Source organism: Gopherus evgoodei, chromosome 16, assembly GCF_007399415.2.
Source record: "Gopherus evgoodei ecotype Sinaloan lineage chromosome 16, rGopEvg1_v1.p, whole genome shotgun sequence".
Classification (NCBI taxonomy): Eukaryota; Metazoa; Chordata; order Testudines; family Testudinidae; genus Gopherus; species Gopherus evgoodei.
This window is the reverse complement of record NC_044337.1, coordinates 16,248,545-16,271,820: the sequence shown is the minus strand read 5'-3', so window position 1 is coordinate 16,271,820 and position 23,276 is coordinate 16,248,545. Positions and strand designations below refer to the sequence as shown.

The following is a 23,276-nucleotide window of genomic DNA, read 5'->3' as shown; positions in this document are numbered from 1 at the left end:
AGAATATTTAGATAAGTAGGATATATTCAAGTCATCAGGGCATGATGAAATTCATCCTAGGGCACTTAAGGACCTAGCTGAAACAGTCTTGGAACTGTTCGCAGTTATCTTTAATAACTTCTGGAGGACGAGTGAGGTCTCAGAAGAGTAGAGAAAGGCAAACATAGTATTTATCTTTGAAAAGAGGAACAAAGAGGACCTGGGGAATTAGACCAGCCAGCCTAACTTTGATACCTGGCAAGATACTGGAACAAATTATTAAATAATCAATTTGTAAGCACCTAGAGATAATAGGGTTATAAGAAATAACCAACATGGATTTGTCAAAAGCAAATAATGCCAAACCAACCTAATCTCCTTCTTTGACAGGTTTCAGAAACTGTTCTTCGACAGGGTTACTTGCCTAGTGGATGGGGAGAAGCAGTAGATGTGATATATCTTGATTTTTAGTAAGGAATTTGACACAGTCCCACGTGAAATTCTCATAAGCAAACCAGCGAAATGTGGTCTACATGGAATTACTATAAGATGGGTGCACAACTGGTTGAAAGACTTATCAGTGGTTTGATGTCAAACTGAGAGGACAAACCTAGTGGGACCTTGTAGGGGTCAGTCATGGGTCTGGTGCTATTCAGTATAGTTCTTAGTGACTTGGATAATGGAGTGAAAGTATGCTTATAAAATCTGCAGATGACACCGAGCTGTGAAGGGTGCAAGGAATTTGGAGAGCAGGATTATAATTCAAAATGACCTTCACAAATTGAAGAATTGGTCTGAATTCAACAGGATGAAATTCAATAAAGACAAGTGCAAAATACTTGACTTTGGAAGGAAAAATCAAATTCACTACTATAAAATGGGGAGTAATCGGCTAGATGGTAGTACTGCTGGAAAGCATATGGGAGCATTAATGAATCAAAAATTGAATGCGTCAACAGTGTGATGCAGCTGCAAAAAAGGGCTAATATCATTCTGGAGTGTATTAACAGGAGTGTTATATGTAAGGCATAGATTGTAATTATCCCATTCTGCTTGACCCTGGTGAGGCTTAGCTGGAGTACTGTGTCCAATTCTGGTCTTTCTCCAATTTGTCCAAATCTTTCCTAAAATGGAGAGTTCAGAGGAGAGCAACTAAAATTAGTTTAGAAAAACTGACTTTTGAGGAAAGGTTACAAAAACTGGATGTGTTTAGTCTTGAGAAAAGGTGACTGGAGGGGGATCTGGTAAGTCTTCAGATATATTAAGGGCTGTTATAAAGAGGACAGTGATCAGTTCTCCCTGTCCAATGATGTAGGACAAGAAGTAGTGGGCTTAATCTGCAGCAAGGGGAAAGTAGGTTAGATAATAGGGAAAGCTTTCTGACTACAAGGATATTTACACTGGAATAGGCTTACAAGGGAGGCAGTGGAATTCCCCATCTTTGGAGTTTTTAAAAAACAGGTTGGATAAACTCCTGTCAGGTTGGTCTAGGTATACTTGATCCTGCCACAGTGCAGGGGGCTGGACTTGTTCATTTCTTGAGGCTACTTCCAGCCCTACATTGCGATGTATGGACGTAAATATAAATAAGGGTTCGTTTTGTGACAGTGTGGAATTTAATGCCGTGTCCCACCAGCTGCCAGCTCACACTGCTAACCAGCACAGTTTCTCCAGGCCTCTATGACCTCACCGACTTGCTTCTGCCTGCTGAATATTAAGGTTCTGCTTGTTCCAAGGCACACACTTGCTCCCCTCCTGTATAACTTCCCCAGACATTAGAGCTCACCTAGGACTGATAACAGAGCTTTTCATAGGAGATCTTCCCCACTGGTGTATGTCAATCCTACCTTGGTGGTTGCTTGTAAGTGCTTTGCAGCATCTGTTATCCAGAGATCTCAAAAGGATAAAGTATGAAGAGGCACAGTAAAATGAGCTGTGCTAAAGTAGTGAGTTAAACAATATATAAATGGTTTTGACATTGGTTTTCTTCCTCTTGTTCAGCTCTTTTGCTAATCCCCAGGAAGTGAAGCTGGTGATGGAAATAATGAAATTGATTAAAGAAAAAAAGAATGATATTGGTTTTCGTCACATAGGAATAATCACCCCTTACAGTGCACAGAAAAAGATGATTCAGCAAGAGCTGGACAGAGAGTTTGGAAGGGGCAGGTAAAAATACCTTACATGTTCTAACGGGGACTAAATCCTCTGGTTGGACTCCTTTTGCCTTTCCTCTGTCAAATATTGCAGTAGGGTAGAAACTGTAACAGTAAAAAATTTGTGTGCTGAGAAAAAGTACTGACAATTGGCTGCAACTGGTTAAGCTATTACAAGCATAGAGCAGCATTCAAAGCCTTTTCTCTTAATAGTGATACTGAGGTCCTTGGGTACCATTCTCTGGTTCGTATCTCTTTATGTGATCTGATTTATACAGCCGTTCAGAAGAAAGCTGATTAAAGAGCACATTTCAAATGATTCCTGAACTATAGTGAACCTGAACAATATTCTGGCATAATCTTGGCATCTGAAAAAGAAAGTGAATGTTTTCAGAAAGGAGGGTCGTGCACTGTATCTTTTTTTTGTTAAAAATAGTTTAATTTACAACGTGGATTATTTTAAGATGTTAACCTTTCATAAAAGTGCTTAGGGTATTGGGATAAGCACTTGGTTAAAATCGAAAGATGAAAAATTTTAACAGCTCAAAATTCCTCTCTCTCCTAGAGCCGGGGAAGTGGACACAGTTGACGGGTTCCAGGGTCGACAGAAAGACTGCATTCTAGTGACGTGTGTAAGAGCGAACAGCACACAAGGGTCAATTGGGTATGTCTTGCTTTTCTAAAAAAAAAAAAAAAAGAGAGAGAGGGGGCAGAGTTGGTGACTTGAAGTCTGCACACACCTAGAGAGACTTTACTGACTTGTGGTCTCTGTAGAACGTCAGTAAGAGAACATCAGAGAGATAATATCTGTCTGGTGTTCTTCATCTCTGCCAGCCAAAGTAAGCATCCTAATGGTCAGTTCACCCTCACCCCATCCCACTGATCTCCTGAAAGTGGTCTGGGCAGGAGGTGCTATAGAAATACCTAACTCTTATGTAATTCTTTTCATCAGTAGATTTCCAAGCACTTCACAATCTTTAATGTATTTCTTCTCCTAGCACCACTGCCCTCAGTGTTATCCTCACTGTAGAGCCAGAAACTGAAGCACAGCGAGACTAAGCGATTGTCCAGGGTCTCACACAGAGTCTGTAATGGAGCAGGGAAGTAAACCTGAGACTCCCAGTGCAAAGTATAATCGTCTGCACTGAGCACAGATGGACTTGCATGCATCCTTTGGTTTTCCATTTTCATTGTCTGTTTAGTTTGGACAGGGATGATACCTGGGTAACTGATGGCTGTGCATCTTTCTTCATGCTGTTGGCGCTGCCATGCAATCTCACAAATTATACACTCATGACCGTATATTGCAACTTTGTTGATGTGCTGATCTATCTTTCTTTCAACAAAAAATTATTCATGATTGTGAATGAAAGTGACCTGTTTATATAGCACTTCCAGTGCCAAAGTATTGCTAAATAGCACAGTGGTTTAGAAATATGATTCAGAAATAAGCTAGATGGTTCCTTCATAGGTGAAATGGGCTTGTTCGCAATAAGTAAGAAGGGCCTAAAAAGACTCAATTCTAGGTCACTAGTTCAAATAATTCCAGATCAGTAATGACATAATGTCATTCCCAGCTAACAGCTGTTTGACCCAGTGAAAGGAGACTCAGCTCCAATCTTAATGTGTGTGTGTTTGCATCACAGAAATTGCCATCACAGTTGGCACTAGTTGCAGCAGTAAAGACAACAAACTGTTAAAAGGACATTGGTACTGAACCATCTTGAGAGGCAGTGTGGTGTAGTTCAGTGAGTCTCAGGGTGGTCCATGAGGAGCTGACTGCTCACATGAAGCTAATTCTTTGTTTCTGCCTGCTAAATTGTATTAAGATGGATAAAAACATGTCAAATGCTTCCCTGATGTTAATTTTCCCCATAGGCAGTTGCTAGTGGCCACATGGATGTTATGTGATCATGGAGATGGTCTGCACAGGCATGACTGGGAGGGCAGATGGCCCATTCTCCACTGAAATGTGGGTCTAAGCAATGAATACAGTTGAGAATCCCTAAGCTAGATTGTTTGGGAATGGGAGCCAGGTGTAATTCTGGTGCTGTTATTGTCTGGCAAGTCACTTACCCTCTTTGCTTCAGTTTGTCCCTTTACAAAGGTTACTAGCTCACCCAGCTGTTGAGGCTTTATTTGTATATTGCTTTGGCAATAAGATGCTCTTTAAGTTCTAGGGGCTTGTCTACATGAACAGTTAGACCGCTGTACCTCGCGCTAGCCTGCTACAGTCTAATTGTCCCTGGGGATGCTGCTGACATACATTAACAGTTCATTAGACTGCTTTGATCTATTCTAGCCCTCTTTGAAATGGGACTAGCTGAAAGTGCTCTAACAAACTGTTAACCTGCATCAGCAAGGGTGTATGTGGACAGACCACGGCAGGCTGGTGTGGTGTAGATTCACACCCCAGCTTGCTGCAGTCTAATTGTTCATGTAGACAAGCACTAAGTATTAATCACTGTGGTCTCTTCAAGCCATGTTGGCAAGGTGTCATGGGAAATTTCCACCACTGTTGCCTGTGCTGCAGATAGTTTTGTACTGAGCAGAGGGGCTTTGATCACCGCTCGACTGGTTACCCTGGAGAATTCACTGAAAAGGTGACCTGCAAAGGGAGAATAACCCTGTCCAAGAAGTGACACTGAAAGGATATTTTAATTGGGAGAGAAGGGACCCATTTAGATTTTTTACCTTAAAACTATCAGGAATATCAAGTTGTGCCTTCCCTTTTTTTTTTTTTTTGCTGGAGAACTGTTTGGTGTCTACACTAGGGAATTTTACCTCAAATTCCACAGGTGGAAGAGTGTGTGTGTGTGTGTGTGAGAAACTGCTGAAAAATAGGACTCATTAACATGTTGGTAACACCAGGTATTGCTGTGGTACCTGTTCAGCTAAACTGGTGTCAGCTGTGATGACTTTCTTTTGCAAAATTTTTTGTGTAGAGTAGGCTCTGGAGTTGGGAGCTTTCTCAGTCCTCATTGGAAGAAGAGGAGTGGGTGTGTGCTAGTCTTTAACAGAGAGCTTTTTTTCGCAAGGCTCATCAGAAGTTTGAATTAAGTAGGTGCTAACAAAAATTGAGCTTCAAACAATGAACAAAACCTATAATTCTGTTACCTGTATAGCCCTCTGTCAAAAACAGGGTAGACAAGATCTAATATTTCCAATGTGAAAACTTCTTTGTCAAGGAACAAAAATGTCAGGTCTCAAGAACCATGACATAGCAAAAATGGCACAAACAGTGTGTTTCTTCTTTGTGGGTCACCTTAAAAATAAATAAAATATTCAAGCACAGTGTTGAAATATTAAATAAAACTTTTTCACATTAATCTTACCAAATATTATTAATCTATTTCAGTTCAAGTCAAAAGGAAGCTCAGAGTCTTGACAGGAGAAATAAGTTTGATCTCTTCCATCTGTGAGTCTGTGCAGGGAAGGGAAGTGGCCGAGGGAATAGGAAAACTCTGGAGACTGTTTTAAGATGAAAGGAGAAGTAGTGGCTACGAGGTGGGGCTGGAGAGACCATTGAGAAGGGAAGCAGTAGCAGTAGAAGCTGGGGGGAGTGAGATTCTGTACAGGGGATTGAAGATGGCAAAGGGATGGCAAAGGGGATTGAAGATGGCAACCAAAGTGCCTTGTTCAGGGGAGGGCTGGCTGCTGTAGTGGGAACAAAGGATGGAGGAAAACCCACCTTCTTGTAGTTAGCATTTGTTTTTATTTCAGCAATTATCACTTCTTAAAAATAAGAACTAAAGTTCCGCTAAGAGCACTGGAAGAAATAATACAGCAACTTAATTTTGTTTCATTATTTAGGTTTCTGGCAAGTCTTCAGCGTCTGAATGTTACAATTACCCGAGCAAGGTACAGCCTCTTCATCCTTGGAAGACTGACAACGTTAATGGTAGGTATAGTATTGTATTCCGGTGAATTTCTGCCTGTTCTCCCTGTTAGTTCAGGTCAGGAATGAGAAGTGAAAGCCATTCCCAACCCATCCTTGTGTGAAAGAGGAGTCTGTGTTGGAATAAGGTTGTTCAGTTAAAGCAATCCAGTGGTGTGAAAGCTGCTCTTGGGCAGAGTCAGTTGTCCTTGTCTAATACACCGCCACAGAAGGCTTTCTGAAGGGAGAGCTGTATCCATTGTTTCAAGCCAGGCAGGTGAGATGTTATTCTGTAAAAAGGCTTGCAATAAAATTTAACAAAAAAAAATACTGAAAATATGAGGGGGTAAATCTTCTCCCTAGTGGCAGCCTGAACGAGAGTTGGCACTGGGAAACTCCACAGCCTGAGGGTCAGAATCCTCTCCTTTCTTCCCCCCAAAAGCCGAACAATAAACCAAATGAAGCTGCCTTCCCCAATCCTAGTGACTGCTTCAGGTCAGGAGAAGACCAGAGGATCAACCAGTCCCAAATACTCCCCAGATCTGCTCCGCATTCCCTTTGTAGCAGAACTGCACCATATCTCCTTACAGTGCCCTCCATGTCTGAGGAAGGGTTGGTTTTTCACTCTGCAGCACATGCTGAGAATGCAAAGTAAGCATAAAAAGAGGCCAGTTTAGTTCCAGACACTGGCTTATTGATGATGTCCTGTTCACCTCTTTGCTTCCAGAATTTGTTAGATCCTGGGCATGGTGGCATAAAGTAAGGAGGAAAAAGGGAAGATTTTAGCTTATTTCATTGGGATCAAGTGTACAGCGTTTGATCAGTTTTGAGGTTACTAGTCATTGTAATAAGAATCAGGACTGCTGGGACAGTTTAACTACTGTAGCTGGCATTTCTCATTCAGCAAAGAATCAATAAATGTCTCTGTTCTCATGATATTGTTCTTACATATAGTGCTTTGTTTCTAATAGGATCAATCTAAGAAACGATTAGATTTTACTCATTTAGGAAGCTAAAATGTCTTTTAGAATTTGAAATTTTTAAAGGAACACTTTCAGCTTGAAAAAAAAATCCCACTTTTGTCTAAGTTTTTACTTACACATTTCAAGTAATGCCTAAGATAACCAACTAAAAAAAAATAGATTTTTTTTCTATTACTTCAGTTTGTTTGCCTTTTGCACAATCAGTTTCACAGTTTCCCTGGGATAGTCAGTTTTCCCTACATGTGGGTCTTTTACACAGAAGCAGTGGAGAAAAATGTTTTTACAAAACAAGAAAATGTGGCTGGGTAACCACAGAAATTGGCAAGGTGGAATCTGGCACAGGTGTAGTAATTGAAAGTGCTTAAACTCACCTTTTAAAAATTGCCTATACTTGAAGTTGGTGTCCCTTAAACCAGTGGTGTGCAAATTTTTCAAATCGCCCCCTCTCCCCCACCATTCAGAGAATTTGTCTTGCCCCCTCCATTACTTGTAATCTGAAACTCTCTTTTGTGCAGAAGTAAGGGTGACAATGTGAAAATATTTGTCAATATGACTTTCCACAGAAGACTTAGCATCTCATTGCCAGCAGCAGCAGCAGAAGTAAGGCTGGCAGCTGGGCACTAGTAAATCTGCTATGAAAAGTCATATTGAGAGTTTCTTTGAACCCCTTTCCCTGAGAAACTCTTGCACCCCCACCCTTCCCCCAGTTTGCACACCACTGCCTTAAGTTTTCAAAAACTATATTTTATTACTGTATCTCATGCACACCACTAGGGGGCAATCCCACCACATTCTTGTGTTGTATTTGGACAAGGTCGGAGGACCGCCGTCCTGACAATCATAGTTACAGGAGCTGTCGTTTTAAATGAGTTTGTAGGATGATGGCTAAAAGTATCCTCTCTGTGTTTTAGCAGTGGGATGCTTTATTGCTTTTTAATGAAACTTTTACTAAAAATCCTTTCATCCCAGAGCAAGTGTACATACAGTTCCTGTGAAGTGAGGTTGCGTGGATTAAAAATGGGACCACATGCATCCCGAGATCCCTGCGTGTGCAGGTTTCTTTTTGCCAACTATTTTTCTTCTTTCAAGGAAAATAAAGACTGGAATAAGCTGATTCAGGATGCTCAGAGAAGAGGCGCGATCATCAAGACTTGTGACAAATACTATAAAAAGGATGCTGTTAAAATTCTGAAGCTCAAACCAGCATTACAGCGGCCACTCTCCTATCCTCCTACTGCTGCACTGTCAGAGAAAGCTACTGAAGTGCAGGCGTGTTTGGGCAGTGACGGGAAGAATAAAGTCACCAACAGACAAAGCAGCAGTGACTCTAGAAAACTCTCTGCCAGTGCTGGCCTGTCAGCACAAGGCAATGGAGTAGTCCGACAGCCCCCCGAATCTCAAGCTTTGCGTTCCAAAGGTATCACTCTTCCCACACCGGTGCAGCCTGCTGCTCGAGAAAGACCACGGGATCCAAGACTGGCTAGGAGGACGGAAGCGACAGGGAAGGAGCAGGCCTCCAAGAATAGCAATCCATCAGCCTTGAGCAATCCAGATGTGACATTGTCACGGGGACCTGACGCCTCTTCAGCCCCCTGGGGTCAGATCAGCACTGTGCAGCCTCCTGTCTCCAAGGCAGAAGATTGGAACAAGCCCAACCAAACTGTAAGACAGTCAGAGATGCCTTTCACTGCTTCCCATACAGCCAGGCATGACCATGACTGGAGAGTTTCCGTCTCATCAAAAGAGGCAAGAACTTTCGGTAAAGAAGACCAGAAAGGTAATGAGTGGAGCAAAGAGAAGGACTATCGGACCCCTGCAAGCAGAAGAGCATCGGAACAACCCCCAGAAAACAAAGATTTGAGTGAGGCCAAGAGGAGGAAGGTCTCCTATTAGCTGAAATCTTTCTAGTATCAACTGCAGCTGGCAGCCTTGCCCCCACTATATAAGCCCCTCCAAAACCTATCCCCCAGCCCTTAACAATATGGACTGTATTAAAAACAAAGTAACTAGTTCACCTGGAACTCCTTCATATTGCTACTTTTCTACTAATAGATCCAGTTTTTTCCATCGCATCACTAACTGTTGGGTGAATTCATACCTGAAAAATTATATCCTTGGAGCTTTTGAACTGAAAAGTTGAGTAATTGCTCCAAATGTAATGGCTGTAAGTTTGAACTATGATCCTAGGAAGTGAAGTGGTGTAAATGTTGAACTGATGTATATTTGTATAGCATACAAAATTATTTTAAGATTTAATTCAGCAAGCGTATTGCTGCTTGTTTCCATGCCCAAAAGCTAATTTCAGAGTGGAGCACATTTTTTTTATAAAAAAAACAAAAACTGAAAGAAAACTTCACCAGAGATTTTTGGTAAGTCTAGTTTCTTTAATAGCAAATGGGACATTTTGAAAAGGCTGAGAGGGTGGTAACAGGTCAGATAACTTTTGAGTCTTTCTGAAATTCCACTGGTGCCTCATGGAAGACAATGGGGGGTAATGGGGTGAATGTTCAACAGAGAATTCTGCATACGGGGAGTGTGTGTGTGTATATATATATTTTTTATTTCACTGCCCCCATTTTTTCATAGGAACAAAATATCCTCAGTTCATGCAGCTGTGCCTTGAATCTTACTTTTGCTCCTTATTCTTCAGCTGTTGTCCTTAGCCGGGACATCAGTTTATTGCAGTTTTAGAGTCCATAGACTGATGGCTCTAACTGTGGCTCCAGGCTCTGAGCTCCCACTGACCCCAGTAGTAGTTGAGGACAGTCAGCTTGCGTGAGCCTGGTTAGGCCTATTGGCTCCAAGTGAGGAATAAGCAGCAGACGTTTTTGAAATCTTAATCAAAGATCCAGTCAATGCTTGATGACAATGATACTTGGCTTGCTTGGTAACAGAGCACTTTGAGATCTGCAGAGATGACAAGGGCTAGCTATGTTAAGAGCTATTACTGGATTCTGTTTACTCTGGAGATGTAGAACATCTTACTGGTAAATGAATAAAACTGCAATAACTATTTTTTTTAAAAGCCCTACTCATGTGCATGTTTTCATAACAGAACCAAAAAAAATATTACAGGTGGTGTTTCTAAATAGAATGTTCAGATTAAGGCAACATTGCTCTTTCAAGAATATGGTGAATGTCTAAGTGTATAAAGAAAGTGAATAACATCTGTTAGGCATGCTATCTGTTTTGCATAGAGACAATACTGAGCTCATAGTTTGTGTGTGTGTGTTTATTTAGCACTTTGACGATCTGTCACTGGTTAGAGCCAGAAGTAGTGTGGGTAAGCAAGGTGCAGATTTTCTGTGGACCATTGGTGGTGATGCAGCTCATTTTCAACTTGCAAATACCCCTACTATGGCTGTTCTAAGTCTGATCTGAGAAGAGATTACCATGATACACCAGATCATTTTGTGTTGTTGACAAATGACCTCTCAGGACTAGAAGGAAGCCATCAAACTTGCTTTTATATGTGAGCTCTTGTGAGATGCAAAATTAAGACCTAGCTCCATTAAATTAATGGGAGCAGGTTCTCAGCACATTTACTGAATGACTTATGCCCACCACTAGACATAAGTATTTTGATTCCATTACCATGCTGGTCTTTCCAATTTCACCACAACATAAGAAAATGAACTCTGCAAGACTGCCATGGGCTAAACAGTTGTGCCAGTGGTATTGTTTAGGTCTTCCTCCCGATACTTTCATTGCAGTGATTAATGTTGCCTTCTTCCTTTAAAACTGACAAACAGCTGCTTGATGGTGGTGTCACAGCAAAATATAGAGATGACATAACTACTGTAAGAATAATAGGACAGTAGCCTACGTGGTAAACTGCAAATTGTACTGCTATGAATTCACCTATCCAAGCTTGAAATAGATGTGCTTTACTAGTGACAGCTGAGTGATAGGTATTTTGAAGGCTATATCTCCTGTATCTGCATGGCACAGCTCATGACCTGCTGTTCTCTAGTACAGTGATGGTAAAGTGAATAAATGGGCTAAATTCTGCCCTGAGATAGGCACATGAATGAAGCCAATCACAGATGTTGGCGCACAATTTGAGGGCAGAATTTAACCCCAAACCTTTGTTTAATATGTGTACTACATAAATTGCCAGTGTATGCACCTTAAACTGCCATGAAAGTTGGTCAGAGGAGTGTATGATCTAACATGCGTTTTCAGAGAGCAGAGCTGTTAGAATGAGCCACTTGTCATACATTAGTGATCTCTGCTTAACTCTTATTTGAGATTCATTCCCTTTGTGTATCTATATCTAGGCTAAACAGGAACACTTTGAAATACTGTCTCCCTTATAAACCTATTGTATCGGTGCAGTATGAGTTTAAAAGGCAGGGTTAGTCAGCAAACCGCTGTAGTTCCTATAGCTATGGAAACCATGCAGTGTATATTCATGTAAAGAAACTGAGGACAAAGTCAGTCTGAATCAGGGAATGCTGTTCTAACGGTTAACTGAAAAACTGTTTGTCATGCAAATCTTAGAACTCTTCCAGTCTCCTTTTTGCCATTTCAGCTGCACATTCCAGAACATAAGTTCTGTCCTGAAAACGACACTTGTCAGGTGCTGGAAGGAATCTTATTCTGACATTGTACATTGCCTTTGTTGCATTACATCACTCATGCTTTGTATATTTTATATCTCCCATCTCTGTATAGGGAGAAGTGATGAGCTGTGCCGTTTTCACTATATAGGGATAAATGGCTGTGCGTGCCTATCTGTACCCAATAAATCCTGTATTACATGCACTATTGCTTAGTGGAGTTGTATAACTTCTCAATAAACCCTGTTTGATTGAGAGACTGCAGTACCATTCCAGTTTACTCCCTCAGCTGATACAAGGTTTTATTGCCTTTACTTGCTTTGTATCTGTCGCTGTTTTGTTCATCATTTCTCTGCACTAGCTCATTCCTGCCACATCAGTTTGTTAATGCTGTATTTTGTTTTTGAATAAAAAAATGTTTGGGTTAAGTTTTCCCTTTATGTTAAGCATTTTTCTCTTTATGCATAGCACAGAATTGGTTGCTTTTAGTAAAAATGAGAATTCACGTGGAGTAGATTAGTAGCTTTTAATTGGTATTTTTCTTCCAGCTAGATACATAACACTTAGTGTAACCAGCAGGCAAAGTGTGATCCCAGGCACTTTCTTCACTTAGAGAGTTTAGACTAAATGTATTACAAAAATAAAACCTATGCCAAGATGCACACTGATATGGGGCAGTTTTAACTTATTTTCACCTCAACTGTTTCTTTTGCTTATGCATCGTGTAATCAACCTTTTAGCAGAGACCGCTGAACATTTATGCAATCTGTTGGATGTTGTCATTTTGTTTTCTCCTCCTTTGACTGATCTGGCCAATCCCTCATCTATGCAAGAAGTCTTGTACTATTCTTTCCCATGTATTCCTATTTCAGAACTAGTAAGTGGCAGAATAGCCATTGGAAGACCCCTGTCCTCTTGCACTTGTATTGCCTAGATGAATCATTACTGAATGTGTGGAAGACTGACTGCATGTGTTTTAATGTAAAGCAGTTAATTTGATTTTTGGACCAGATAAGTTTGGGGGAAGAAACTTTAAATGTTTGGAAATCAGTAGCTTCTGTTTGGCTTAATTTTCAATGCTTTGGCGGCTCCTTTGTGGTGCTGCTTGTCATTTGATATCTCTGAATAACAGAATGGGAATCCCTTGTGCTTATGAGTGCTGAAATATACTCTGTCCAGAATAGGTGGAAGAGAATTGCACTTAGAGGAGACTGAGACACTGTCTGTTAAGGTGGTATCCAAACATTGCCTAATACGGGTATCTTTCTTTTGCAGATTTCACTGCAGTTATACAGGATACAGCACCATAACCTCAGTCTGGCACTCAAGATACCTCCCTTCGTGGTATCTGTACAGAGTTCAGATTTGCTATCCAGATAACAGCAATAACGCAGTTCAGGAAATATAGTCATACCTAGTACCTTAACTTTTTGTCAGTTGTGTGAAGTGCTTGGCATTTGACTGCTACAGGTGCACCCAAACCCTACTTAACTAAACTTACTGGGAGGGGAGGAGGTGGGGAGTGGAAGGGGCCCACATGAAATTAAAAAAAAAAAAAAAGTATCCCACTGTTAGTAACACAGGCCCAACTCCACTGGTGGTAGAAACATTAAGTGCTCTGTAGTAGACAAGGCTCTCGTGGCCATGTATTTTTAACATTTTTCTGTCATTGACTAGATCTAAACCACATGCCATTAAAAACATCAGCAACACCCAGGGCCTTGTCTGCTTTAGAGCTACTAAAACTGGAAAGCGGTGGAAGAATTTTCAGAAGAAAAGTCTAATGTAGACAAGTCATGTGTGGCTGCTGATTTGAAGGCAACTTGGTCCAGTGGGCAAAACAAAGGACTGGGCATTGAGGTATCAGGGTTTGAGTTGTGCTACTGACTCAGAGGGCAACATAGGGCAAGCCACTTATCGCCTGTTGTCCGGTGTCTAAAGTGGAAGTAATTCTTCCCCTTCTTTATAAGGGGGCTTGATCTCTACTGCTGCTATGTAAGTACCAAGTATTGTGTATTTCCAGGTCAGAAAATGGGATGAGGCTATAGAGCATGTACCAGTAAATTAAGGGTAAAGCAAGATTTATAAGTATGTTGTAGTTACTTTAAAAAGGTAAGTGTTAAAAACCCAGGGACTGCCGTCTTTTTTTTTTTAAGCAACCATTTGAATGTGCAAGCTGATATCTATACTTTAAAATTAGGGCATAACATTTGTTCTAGTAGTTGACAGCTGAAGGCTAGTTGGTCATTTGCAGATTTATACCACAGCAACAAGAACCATATTTCTAAAATTGCAAAACACTCTCCTCTACGCTGCATGAATAAATAATTCAGAGATGAAACAAACTCTGCTATATTGTAATTGGGATTTATGGTGCTAAACCATAGAATACAACTTCTATCCACAAAGGCTCCATTCGCAAGTCGTCTATAAGGCCTTTCTAAATCCCTGGAAAAATCCATTGCAGTTTTCAGTGCAAATAAATCTAAACTAAGCAGTGTGTTGTACATTAAATGCTTCTGAAAGATGAAGCCTGTTAGCCATGTGTTCCTGTCTGCTAAGGTACAGACTCCCTTCCCATTAGTGCCCAGGAAGATCATGGGGAGTGAGAGGGGAATATATCTGGTATGGTTCAGCAGATATAAAACTTGTTTTCTAGACTGGCATATGTGACACTGTCCAGTGCAGTCCTATTTAATTGCTGTATCGAGTAGAGAATTTGCTCTTCTGCAGAGGGATTCAGTGCAATCTGGACCTGAGGACTGTCATTGATTTCCGCTGTCCCTCCTTTAAACTCCCAAATCACTGCAGAATTGCAGGGGGCTGCCTTCAGAGTCTCACTGCTGCTCCTGGCTAACAGAGGGTGACTTTAGAGCCACTTTGCAAAATTCTCAGGAATGTAATTTAGACTTCCCAACCATTATGGCCCATGGCAACAGATTTTTGACATTCCTGTCTCTCCCCCCCCCCCACCCCTTATTAGGATGACCAGATGAGATGAAGAAAATATCGGGACATGGGGGCGGGTGACGCTGGTGGAGGAAAAGAAAAAAAAAAGAAAAAAAAAGCCGACTGCTGCCAGAGCGAAATCTCAGGACAAATTATGTCCTGACTAAAGATGAGTCGGGACGCGGGACAACCACCCAAATATCGGGATGATCCCTATTTTATCGGGATGTCTGGTCACCCTACCCTTTATGCTCGCACACCCCAAAACCAACGCTGTCCCTGGGCAAGCAGAACTAGATAAGTCTACTTTAGAGCAACTTGAAGCTCTCCTCTGCCCGAGTGCCTAAATGTGCCACTCCCAATCAACCCTTACGTGGCTCCAGCAAAGCACTCCAGGTTGGCCATGGACTAGGAACATTTCTTAGAAGATGCTACTTTAAGTATCCTTAGTGTCTAACTCTTATCTTATTTAGAACTAAGAAAACACTGAGCTGCTGCTTTTATTTACACTTGGGGCATTTCAATAAAGCCAATTAAAGCCCAGAATGTTGCTGACGGGACAAAGTGCCGATAGCATGTGCTGAGTCCTTGTCCGTTAATGGTCTATTTCCCCCTTTCAGGATCAGCCTTTCAGATGAACTGTCCATTTCCTAACCATTTAAAAAAGAACTGCCCTGTGCAGCTCTAACAAATGCTAGCAAATGTAGATTTTCCCTGTCTTCAGCTGAGAATGAACATGGTTAAAAGCTTTCTCGGGTGAGTGAATTTGTGCATAAAGCCAAGCTACTGTTGATTTTTTTTTCTTTTCTGTAGCTATGGTGATAGATTCATACTGGCTGCACTATTTAATCATGCCAGACAACAGGTCTAGGATTGCAGATTTTTTGGTGGCTTTTATTTGGGTAAACAGATTTGTTATGACACCACCAAATAGTTAAAGTTGGAATACAATTTGAGGTAAAGAGGAAAAAAGAGGTCTCCCTTAATGCTTGTTTAAAGAGGTCAGCATTTTGCAGACAGGTATAATTTTTAAACAGGCAAACCAACTTAAGACGTTAGTGTGAGTAGATTTTCCAGGAGGGTGCTGGTGCCTTTTAAGGATTTTTCTGTTAGCCTTCCCACAACCAATATTCCCTTCCCTTCCCTTATTCCCCATCTCTTCCCCCATTTAAAAGCATGAACTGTTGCTGCATGAATGGCTGCAGCTTCTCTATGGTCTTCCAGAATGTGAATGTTCATCTGTGGCCTGTACATAAGATGAAGGATGCTGCTTTGTTTTGTATTATGGTAAAGCTGTTTCTCCTGTATGTGGATACCTGTCTTGCATATTACCTTTTGTCAATATGCTCAAAGCATTGACGTTCTCAAAGCTTTTAAAAACATTTCCTTTTTAAAACACTGAATTTAAGAGTTTGGGGAGATGCGTTTTCAGTCGTGTGTCCTTCCTGGCTGCATGACTGCTAAATTTCAAAGTGAAAACAGGCTTTCTAAAACAGGACCAACCATCACAGCTTTGAGTCTGTCTTTATGAAGGGATCAGAACTCCTCCCCTTGCTTTCAAACTGGCTATTTGGAGTTGTCCTAACCAAAGTCCACGGATGATTTAATTTGACTTTGAGACAATTCCTTGGTGTCGTGTTTTCCTAAGGTTAGATTACTGTCGCGTGGCATCCACTTCTGTCTAGGTAGGTATTTATAAAGAGCCTAATACTACGTTATAGATACCATGTTTTTTTCCATTTTCTTTTGCACCATGACTTCAGCAGCTGTAAAGTGTGTTGTATCCCCCTTGTGGCTACTCTAAAGGATAACAGCCTACTTCTGTTACTAGCTAAGGAGGTGCTGCTTCAGCTCAAGTTATAGAAGCCCGTGTGTTGGTACTGAAAGTTCATGGTCTAAACCCTGCTGCCAACCTGTGGTGAGGGGGTCATACCATCCTTCCTGCTTATTTCTCTAAAGCCATGCAAGGAAGCCAGTGACATCTTTTTAACGATGCTGTCAAATGTAGTACTGCCTCCTGTCCAGCAGCCATTTGCACAGTCTCTAGCTGGTCAGTTCCCAACAGTGCCACCCTTGATTGTCCGTCCCCCCCCCCGAAGTTTTGTGTTGCTGTTATAAATGTTCCAACTTCCATTGCAATAAAGCCACTTGAGCACAGAGCAGGGGCTCCAGTCGCTGTGGCGTCTGTCTGGGGAAAGGGTTTTATGAAGTAGTAAATTGTTTGCTGTTGCTTATAATCTAATTTCCTAGAGAAATAGTAGTGCCTGGAAAGGGAAATGTGTCTTTTTCCCCTCCAGATGTGCTTTTAAGGTCCTGATTTAGTTATAGTCTCTCCTATAAAAACTACTTGCAAGAATTGTAACTCATGGGGACTTTATCTGGCAGAACAAGAAAGAATGGAAGCACCAAGCAGCATCTAGCCAGTTTTAGACAACGTACAGCTGCACCAAAGAAAAGGAGAGAGTGCCTCTGCCAGCAAGTGCGTGAAGTTGGCAGTACTTAAACTCCCTGTACCTAAAGGGTCAATTCAACCCTTCACCCCTTCTGTGCTGGATTGAATCAAGTTCCATGCTCTCCGTATGTGGAATCTTTCATATGAAAAAATGAGCTCTCAAAGCAAACAGTACCTCTGGATTTAATGATCCTATCCTATTATTTTCATTGAAGGACAGAATTTGTTCTGTCTCAGCTCAAGTTTTCCCCCTTCTTTTACAAAGTAATTATCCTTTGCCATCCTCCACTGCACCAGTGGCTGCATTTCAGTGGTTCTAGTTGTATATAGTTTCTGAAATACAGGGCTGAAAGATTCTAAGTGTGTTGTTTTCAGACCTGGAATACTCCCACTGCTGGGTACAGGCTATGGCTGAGACCCGTGAAGTGGGGAGGGGGAGCAGTTCCTATATGAAGAGTATCGGAACAGGAGAGACGTTGATCTGGAAAAGGGCAGTAGCATGATACTTTGGGTAAGGATACCAGAAATGGACAATGCCAGTGGCAGGCTGGTGGAAAAACAACTTCTGGGCTACCTCTCAGGCTGTAACCAGAGCATTGTAGTCTCCCAGGGAGTGAGAGATCTAAAGCTTTCAGCTGGGGGATCAAACTGGTTGCTCATTTTGCAAATTATATTGTGTATTGCTTCAGAATTCTCCAGCCCCTTCCATGTGAATGGCTTAAAATACTTCCTCCTATTGTGGCATGTTCATGAGCTTTAAATCTTTCCGTATTTGAACTAACTCCTGTGAGTTTACATGAAAGTCCAAGGTTGTGGCTGCTTAGAGTTAATATTCAAAACAGAGATTGTCCTCTGGCAAGAGTGCACAGCTGAACCAGTGACCTGCGCCTATTAGTACAGGGTCTAAACAGCTGGTTCCCTTTGGAAAAACATCCCAATGCTGCCAAGCAGCAGTTTGCCTGCCGCAGCATCACTTGGAGAAGACATCTGAAGAAGAGACCAACAGTTTCTGCAGATGCCAAATTAAAACCAGTCTTTGCTCGTAGCTGTTAACTTCCCTGCTTACAGCCAGGCTGACCTTGGTTCAGCAAGGTGATGAAAAAAATTCCTTAGATCTTAAACACAAAACAACCCCCCAGAGGTTGCACCTTGGTATTTGAGTCAAAAAACACGAGAACATCATGTATCAAAAAATAAGTCTTTACCTGCAATTAACTCTGCACGCAAAGGAAAACGTGGTCAAGCAGCAATTAATAGTTGCTTTACTGTAGGATTATACACCAGAATCAAATGCTCATGGTAAAATGTCCCTTTAGGTTGTAGTCCTTTTATAGCATTTAATTCAAACAAAAATAATTCTCTACCAAAGAAGTATTTGAACCGTACACTATACGGAAATGCCTGGATAAGACGTTGCACTCTGAGCTACCATGTGCACAATGGCCACCTTGTTCTGGTCAAGTGCAAGAAAAGGAAATAAAAATCCAACAACAAAAATACAAAACTTAATAAATTCAGCAACTAGATTTGTAGGCAACAGTATCTCTAGGGCCTGGCTAGGTCAGCAATGAAACATGGGACTGTGCAACAAGGATGGACCAAAGAGTCCCCCAGGGATGCCTTGGACTCCAGTCTCTAGTGCCATGGGGCTCTGGAGCAATTAGGACTGACTCTTTCAAAACAAGAAAGAAAATGAAACTACTGAAAAGTTTTTAAAAAAAAAAATCCTTGGATTGCGGCACTGTTTTGGCAGAGCCCCCATGCCCTGGAACCAGAGCCCCCTGTGCAAAATGGGGAACAAGTCGCTGCTTTTAAGGAAGTGTGTGTGACAAGAGTCCTTTCTAATGACAGCAAGGTACTGCAGCTCCTGCACAATGGCTGTCACAGTTCTCTCCCTGCAGCTCAGCAACCAAGTCCATGCTGCGGCTACCTCTGTCCAGGGCACGGATGTTGGAGCAAGGCTGCTGCTGGTGGAAGGACAGGAATCAGCCCCTGAGCTGCTGTAGCTCTCTGTGGACAGGGGACTGAATGACGTCATGGAAGTCCTAGAGTAAAGGAAGGCTGAGGAGGTGATGCTGTGGAGGGCTACCTATGCCCTTTGTCTCCTAGCCCCCGCCCCCCCCCCCCGGTGATGCACCTTGACTTGGCTCTCTTGTGTTTGCAATTCAAAAGTCCAACAAGCGTCACAGCTGGAGGATGAGTGCACCGATGAGGAAGGTGGTTAGGCTGAGGTATGTGCGGGAGGCAGAATTGCAGGTCTTGGTGTCAGAGTCACACTTGGATTGCTCACACAGGATGCCTTGGTAGCCAGCAGGGCAGATGCATCTCTGGTTCTGGTAGCAGGTGCCACCATTCTGGCAAATCAGGAGCTCCTCGTCACAAACATTGGCTGCAAGGCAATGAAGGAAGAAAGAACACGGGGAATTACTGCCAGATACCCACAGCCCTGGGGCCTTAAGATTCTGCCCTGTGCGACAGCAAAGGCTTATTGCCTTCAGTATAATTAAGGAATGCTGCAGGCTACACCCCTGGGCTGTAACAGAGAACAAGGTGTGGCCGAAAACGCCTGGGTTAACACTGTAACTGGCATGTGTACACTGGCTTTTGCTATTAGTCCAATTGCCCTGCAACACCAGTGCAAGTCTAAGGCCCCAGACTCATAGGAACAAACAGTGGCTGTAAACTGCAATACTGATGGGGCGAGGGAGGGACCTCAGCACTCCACAGCCCTAGAACCCGGGCTCTGTGCAATTACCTTCAATTGGCAGGTGAGCAGGTCTTGCTAAAGACGGCTCCCTCCGGCTGGCTCACTGCATCATGCGAGAGTAAGGGCTTTGAAAGCTGGACCTGTGCACAGCAGCACACGGCCCTGCTCAGGGAGCCTTGGGACAGCACGCTCCAGCTCATTCCGCCGCTGTCAAGTACAGTGGCTTTGTGGGTGCTGCTGTGCATTTGTTACCCTGCTGCTCCCCGCTGGCCTGCGGTACTTACGAAAACAACCCTGTCTCCAGTAGTAATTGGGAAGGCAGTCATCACACTTGGGCCCAGCAGCACCTTCTCTGCATTCACAGTAGCCGGTCTCATTACAGCGATCGTGCAACGACCCGATTTGATTGCAGTTGCATTCTGTCCAAACGCATGGGAGCTAGTTACTACAGCAGCCTGTGCACGCTGAGCACCAGGGAGCTCTCCATGCCTTTCTGACAGGGCTCTGCACGCTGACAGGGCCTTGGGAAGGGCTGGCACTCTGAGCTGCTCATTTAATCCTGGGCTTTTAGGAGTGAACTTTTACAAGTACCCCACCTTGCAGGTCTGGGCTGCCTTTTGCAACAACAGCAATTTATACACAGATTCTGCTTTACCTTCTACTAAAGTGCAGCTTGTTCTGGGCTGGAGAGCAGTAGCCAAGCGCACAGCTCACCACAAGTGGTGGGAAGGGAGGGCATATTTTGGCCAAGCTTCTCCCCTTACGCAACATACCACTGGCTCAATGTCCACACGCAAGCTTGAGTCTGCGGATTGTAGCTGAAGGGTCGACCACACCAAACTGCACCTCTACCCCGATATAACGCTGTCCTCGGGAGCCAAAAAATCTTAGCGCATTATAGGTGAAACTGCGTTATAGCGAACTTGCTTTGATCCGCCGGCATGCGCAGCCCCACCCCTCTGGAGCACTGCTTTACCGCGTTATAGCCGAATTCGCGTTCTAGCGGGGTAGAGGTGTACCTGGAAGTCCATTTAATTGCCTCAAAGGTGAAGTGGTTTTTTACTCAGGGCTTGTGGAATGCTGGCAGCATGGGGAGAAGGGAGTCCCTCTTCCCTGGATCAAAGGGATCAGACCCAGCAGCACGCTGCTTTGCTCAGAGGGACTGGCAAGAGATGGGCGAGCACCATTGTCCTCTCTTTCTCAAGGCTGAGTGAATTAGTGCCCAGTGGGGCCACAGCCTCAAGGCTCATTCAGAGTGAGAGCAGCGGGGAATAGCACAGCAAAGCTGCAACAACTGCCTCTACTGCTGAACCATGCCATTGGCGGGAATAATCCAGCAAGAGCTGAACAGCTGGGCTGGAGGTTAGGCTGGCTAAGGGAAATGGGGATAGCATACCAGTTACCTTGAGTTTGCCAGTTCAACTCCAGGCTTCCTTTCTAGGGCAGTGCAAGCTTCCCCTATCCTGGGCTATCATGCACCTTAACTGAGCTGGAGATGAAATATCTCCTTTGGGAGAGACAGAATTATTTAGTCTTTAAGACCAATTAACCCCTTGGCCTCTGCACTGATTGCTGGCCAGAAATTGGATGGCCACCAGGCTCCGTTCTCACAGGCCACCACACAGCCAGCGGCTGGTAACTACGTTCGGCCAGATGTGAAGTAGCGACCTAGTGAAACTCCCCGGAGAGGAGAACCCGCCACGTGCCATAGTGCCCCCGCTACTCACCTATGCACACATTCTCGTCGTCTAGCTCTGCCGAGCCGTTCCGGTAGAACCCGAGGCGGCAATGCTGGCAGTGCTGCCCCCTGGTGTTGTGTTTGCAGCTGACGCAGGTCACCACATTCAGGAAGTCAATGTAGCTGCAGCGGTTGGAGTGGCCATAACACTCGCAGTCTTTTGGGAAGAGAAGTGAGAGAAGTCCCTGGCATGCAGTCATCCCCATGGCACAGAATAGCCATGTGCCATCAGAGGCAATAAAGTAGTGACACAAATCCAGAGGATTCAGAGGGGTTCTTTTTTGACAATACAATTCCCCCTCCCCTCAAAAATATGGAGACAGACAGCTGGGTTGGTTGCAGGCCTCTGCTGGGATGTGGGTGATCAGGGTTTGAGAGTAACTACCCTGCTCTCATTGCAGGAAAAGGCTGTTTTTAAGGCCTTGTTCCTAAGGTGTAGATGGGTACACACCCTTCTAAGCCACAACCCAGCAGTTTAAAATCCTGCTCCTGGAAATAAATCAGGGTGGCTACTGAGAGCTTTTGTCCTTATTCTCCATTGACACACAAGAGGATAAGATGGCTAGAAATGTCTGTCTTGCTGCACTGGCAGCGTTCTGGCTTAGGGTGACAAGTTTGCCTGGGGAGCTTGACAGGATAACGGGGAACGGACTGGCACAAGAGAGGGGCTGATGCGTGTCTAGTTCATGTTGCTAGTTCCATCCTGCGTCAATGTTCTGCTGTCTAGTCACCAGCAGCAGAATAAAGAGGCTGAAAGGAGCAGAAGGTGCAGTAGAAACAGGCCCAAGCTGCAAAGGACAGACCAGGTCTGACCTTTCCCAGTAGTTGGGGGATGCTGGAGATTTGGTTCAAGCCTATCTTGACTGTTAGTGTAACACAAAGGATGGCAGGGAGACAGAATGCAGGTGACACAAGCTGACATGCACATGGAGGGGAGGGGAGGTTTATGGGGATGGGGAGTGAGATCTGCTTCTATGAAAGAGCCAGGCAGAGTTTTCCCCCACAGTTCACAGTGCCTTTCCGATGAATTGTAAACACTGAATTTCAATGAAATAAAATTTGCCTGCTCAGTTAATGTTCATGGAATTTTCTAATTGGGTATTGCTGGCTGTTGTAAGTGTGTGAAGGTTATTTTATCATAAGGATTCTTTCTTATAATGATAAATAGCAGATGTATTCAGAGACAAGTGTAACTGCTAGTCTTCTAAGTGTCTGACACCTCCCTGACCCAGGTAGGTGGTGTTTTTGGGTGGTTTTTTTTAAAGGCGAGGATAATCTTGATCACAGGGTTAGAAAAGATCCCTCCAAAGCTTGCAGTGTCCTAGTTTCAGTTTTCTGTTTTCCTACCAACCATCATTTCTCCCTCTTACCTCTAAATGTTTCAACAGGTGCCACTGGGCCAGAGCCAGATTTGAGCCTGATGAGTTTGGAGATCTTGGAAGCGGCTTGGAAAAATTAAAAACAAGCTTTTTCTCATCACTTAACACACATTCACTTCCCACCCTGCGGGAGAGCAGCTCTGGTGCTAGAACAATAATGGAGTAAGCCAAGAACATCACGTTGGCATTGCTGAAATCTATTTCTGCTCAAGACAGCTGGTGGCTTTCTACATTTCTCACGTGTTTTTTTCCCCCTAAAGTTTGGTGTGTAAGAAATTCCACCCATAAAAGTGCTCTATTGCACAGAGTTCAGTGAAAAGCAGAGTTACTGTTCCTGGCTCCTGCCCCCCGCTTTACATATGTGTAGAGGAATTTATCAGATTAGACAGTCAGGCTAAAGCTAGACCAGTCTAACCATTTAAAAATAGCTATCTCCTGTGGATTCCATTTAATGTAGGTCACACCAAATAGCATACAAAAAAGTGCTAGCAATTCAT

At 43.2% G+C, this 23,276-nt stretch overlaps 2 protein-coding genes across 12 annotated transcripts in view; one reads left to right on the top strand and one right to left on the bottom strand.

Moving 5' to 3' along the window:
- SETX (senataxin) overlaps positions 1 to 23,086 on the top strand; it is a 60,312-nt gene extending 37,226 nt beyond the window's left edge. For 3 of the 7 annotated variants that reach the window (XM_030535746.1, XM_030535745.1, XM_030535747.1), the window contains exons 22-26: positions 1,981 to 2,145; positions 2,698 to 2,796; positions 5,491 to 5,550; positions 5,946 to 6,033; positions 8,082 to 11,988. In XM_030535746.1, the coding sequence (XP_030391606.1) occupies positions 1,981 to 2,145; positions 2,698 to 2,796; positions 5,491 to 5,550; positions 5,946 to 6,033; positions 8,082 to 8,885 (1,216 nt within the window). In that variant the 3' untranslated portion in view covers positions 8,886 to 11,988. Of the gene's footprint in view, positions 1 to 1,980; positions 2,146 to 2,697; positions 2,797 to 5,490; positions 5,551 to 5,945; positions 6,034 to 8,081; positions 11,989 to 12,829; positions 12,913 to 22,788 lie in introns of those variants that run through there. The other 4 variants (XM_030535750.1, XM_030535751.1, XM_030535748.1 and 1 more) reach the window with 4 other exon arrangements.
- NTNG2 (netrin G2) overlaps positions 18,137 to 23,276 on the bottom strand; it is a 72,003-nt gene continuing 66,863 nt past the window's right edge. For 4 of the 5 annotated variants that reach the window (XM_030535754.1, XM_030535757.1, XM_030535755.1 and 1 more), the window contains 3 exons: positions 21,390 to 21,557; positions 19,947 to 20,081; positions 18,137 to 19,344 (listed from right to left, as the gene is read on the bottom strand). In XM_030535754.1, coding sequence (XP_030391614.1) covers positions 19,139 to 19,344; positions 19,947 to 20,081; positions 21,390 to 21,557 — 509 coding nt within the window. In that variant the 3' untranslated portion in view covers positions 18,137 to 19,138. The remainder of the gene's footprint in view (positions 19,345 to 19,946; positions 20,082 to 21,389; positions 21,558 to 23,276) is intronic. The other variant, XM_030535758.1, reaches the window with a different exon arrangement.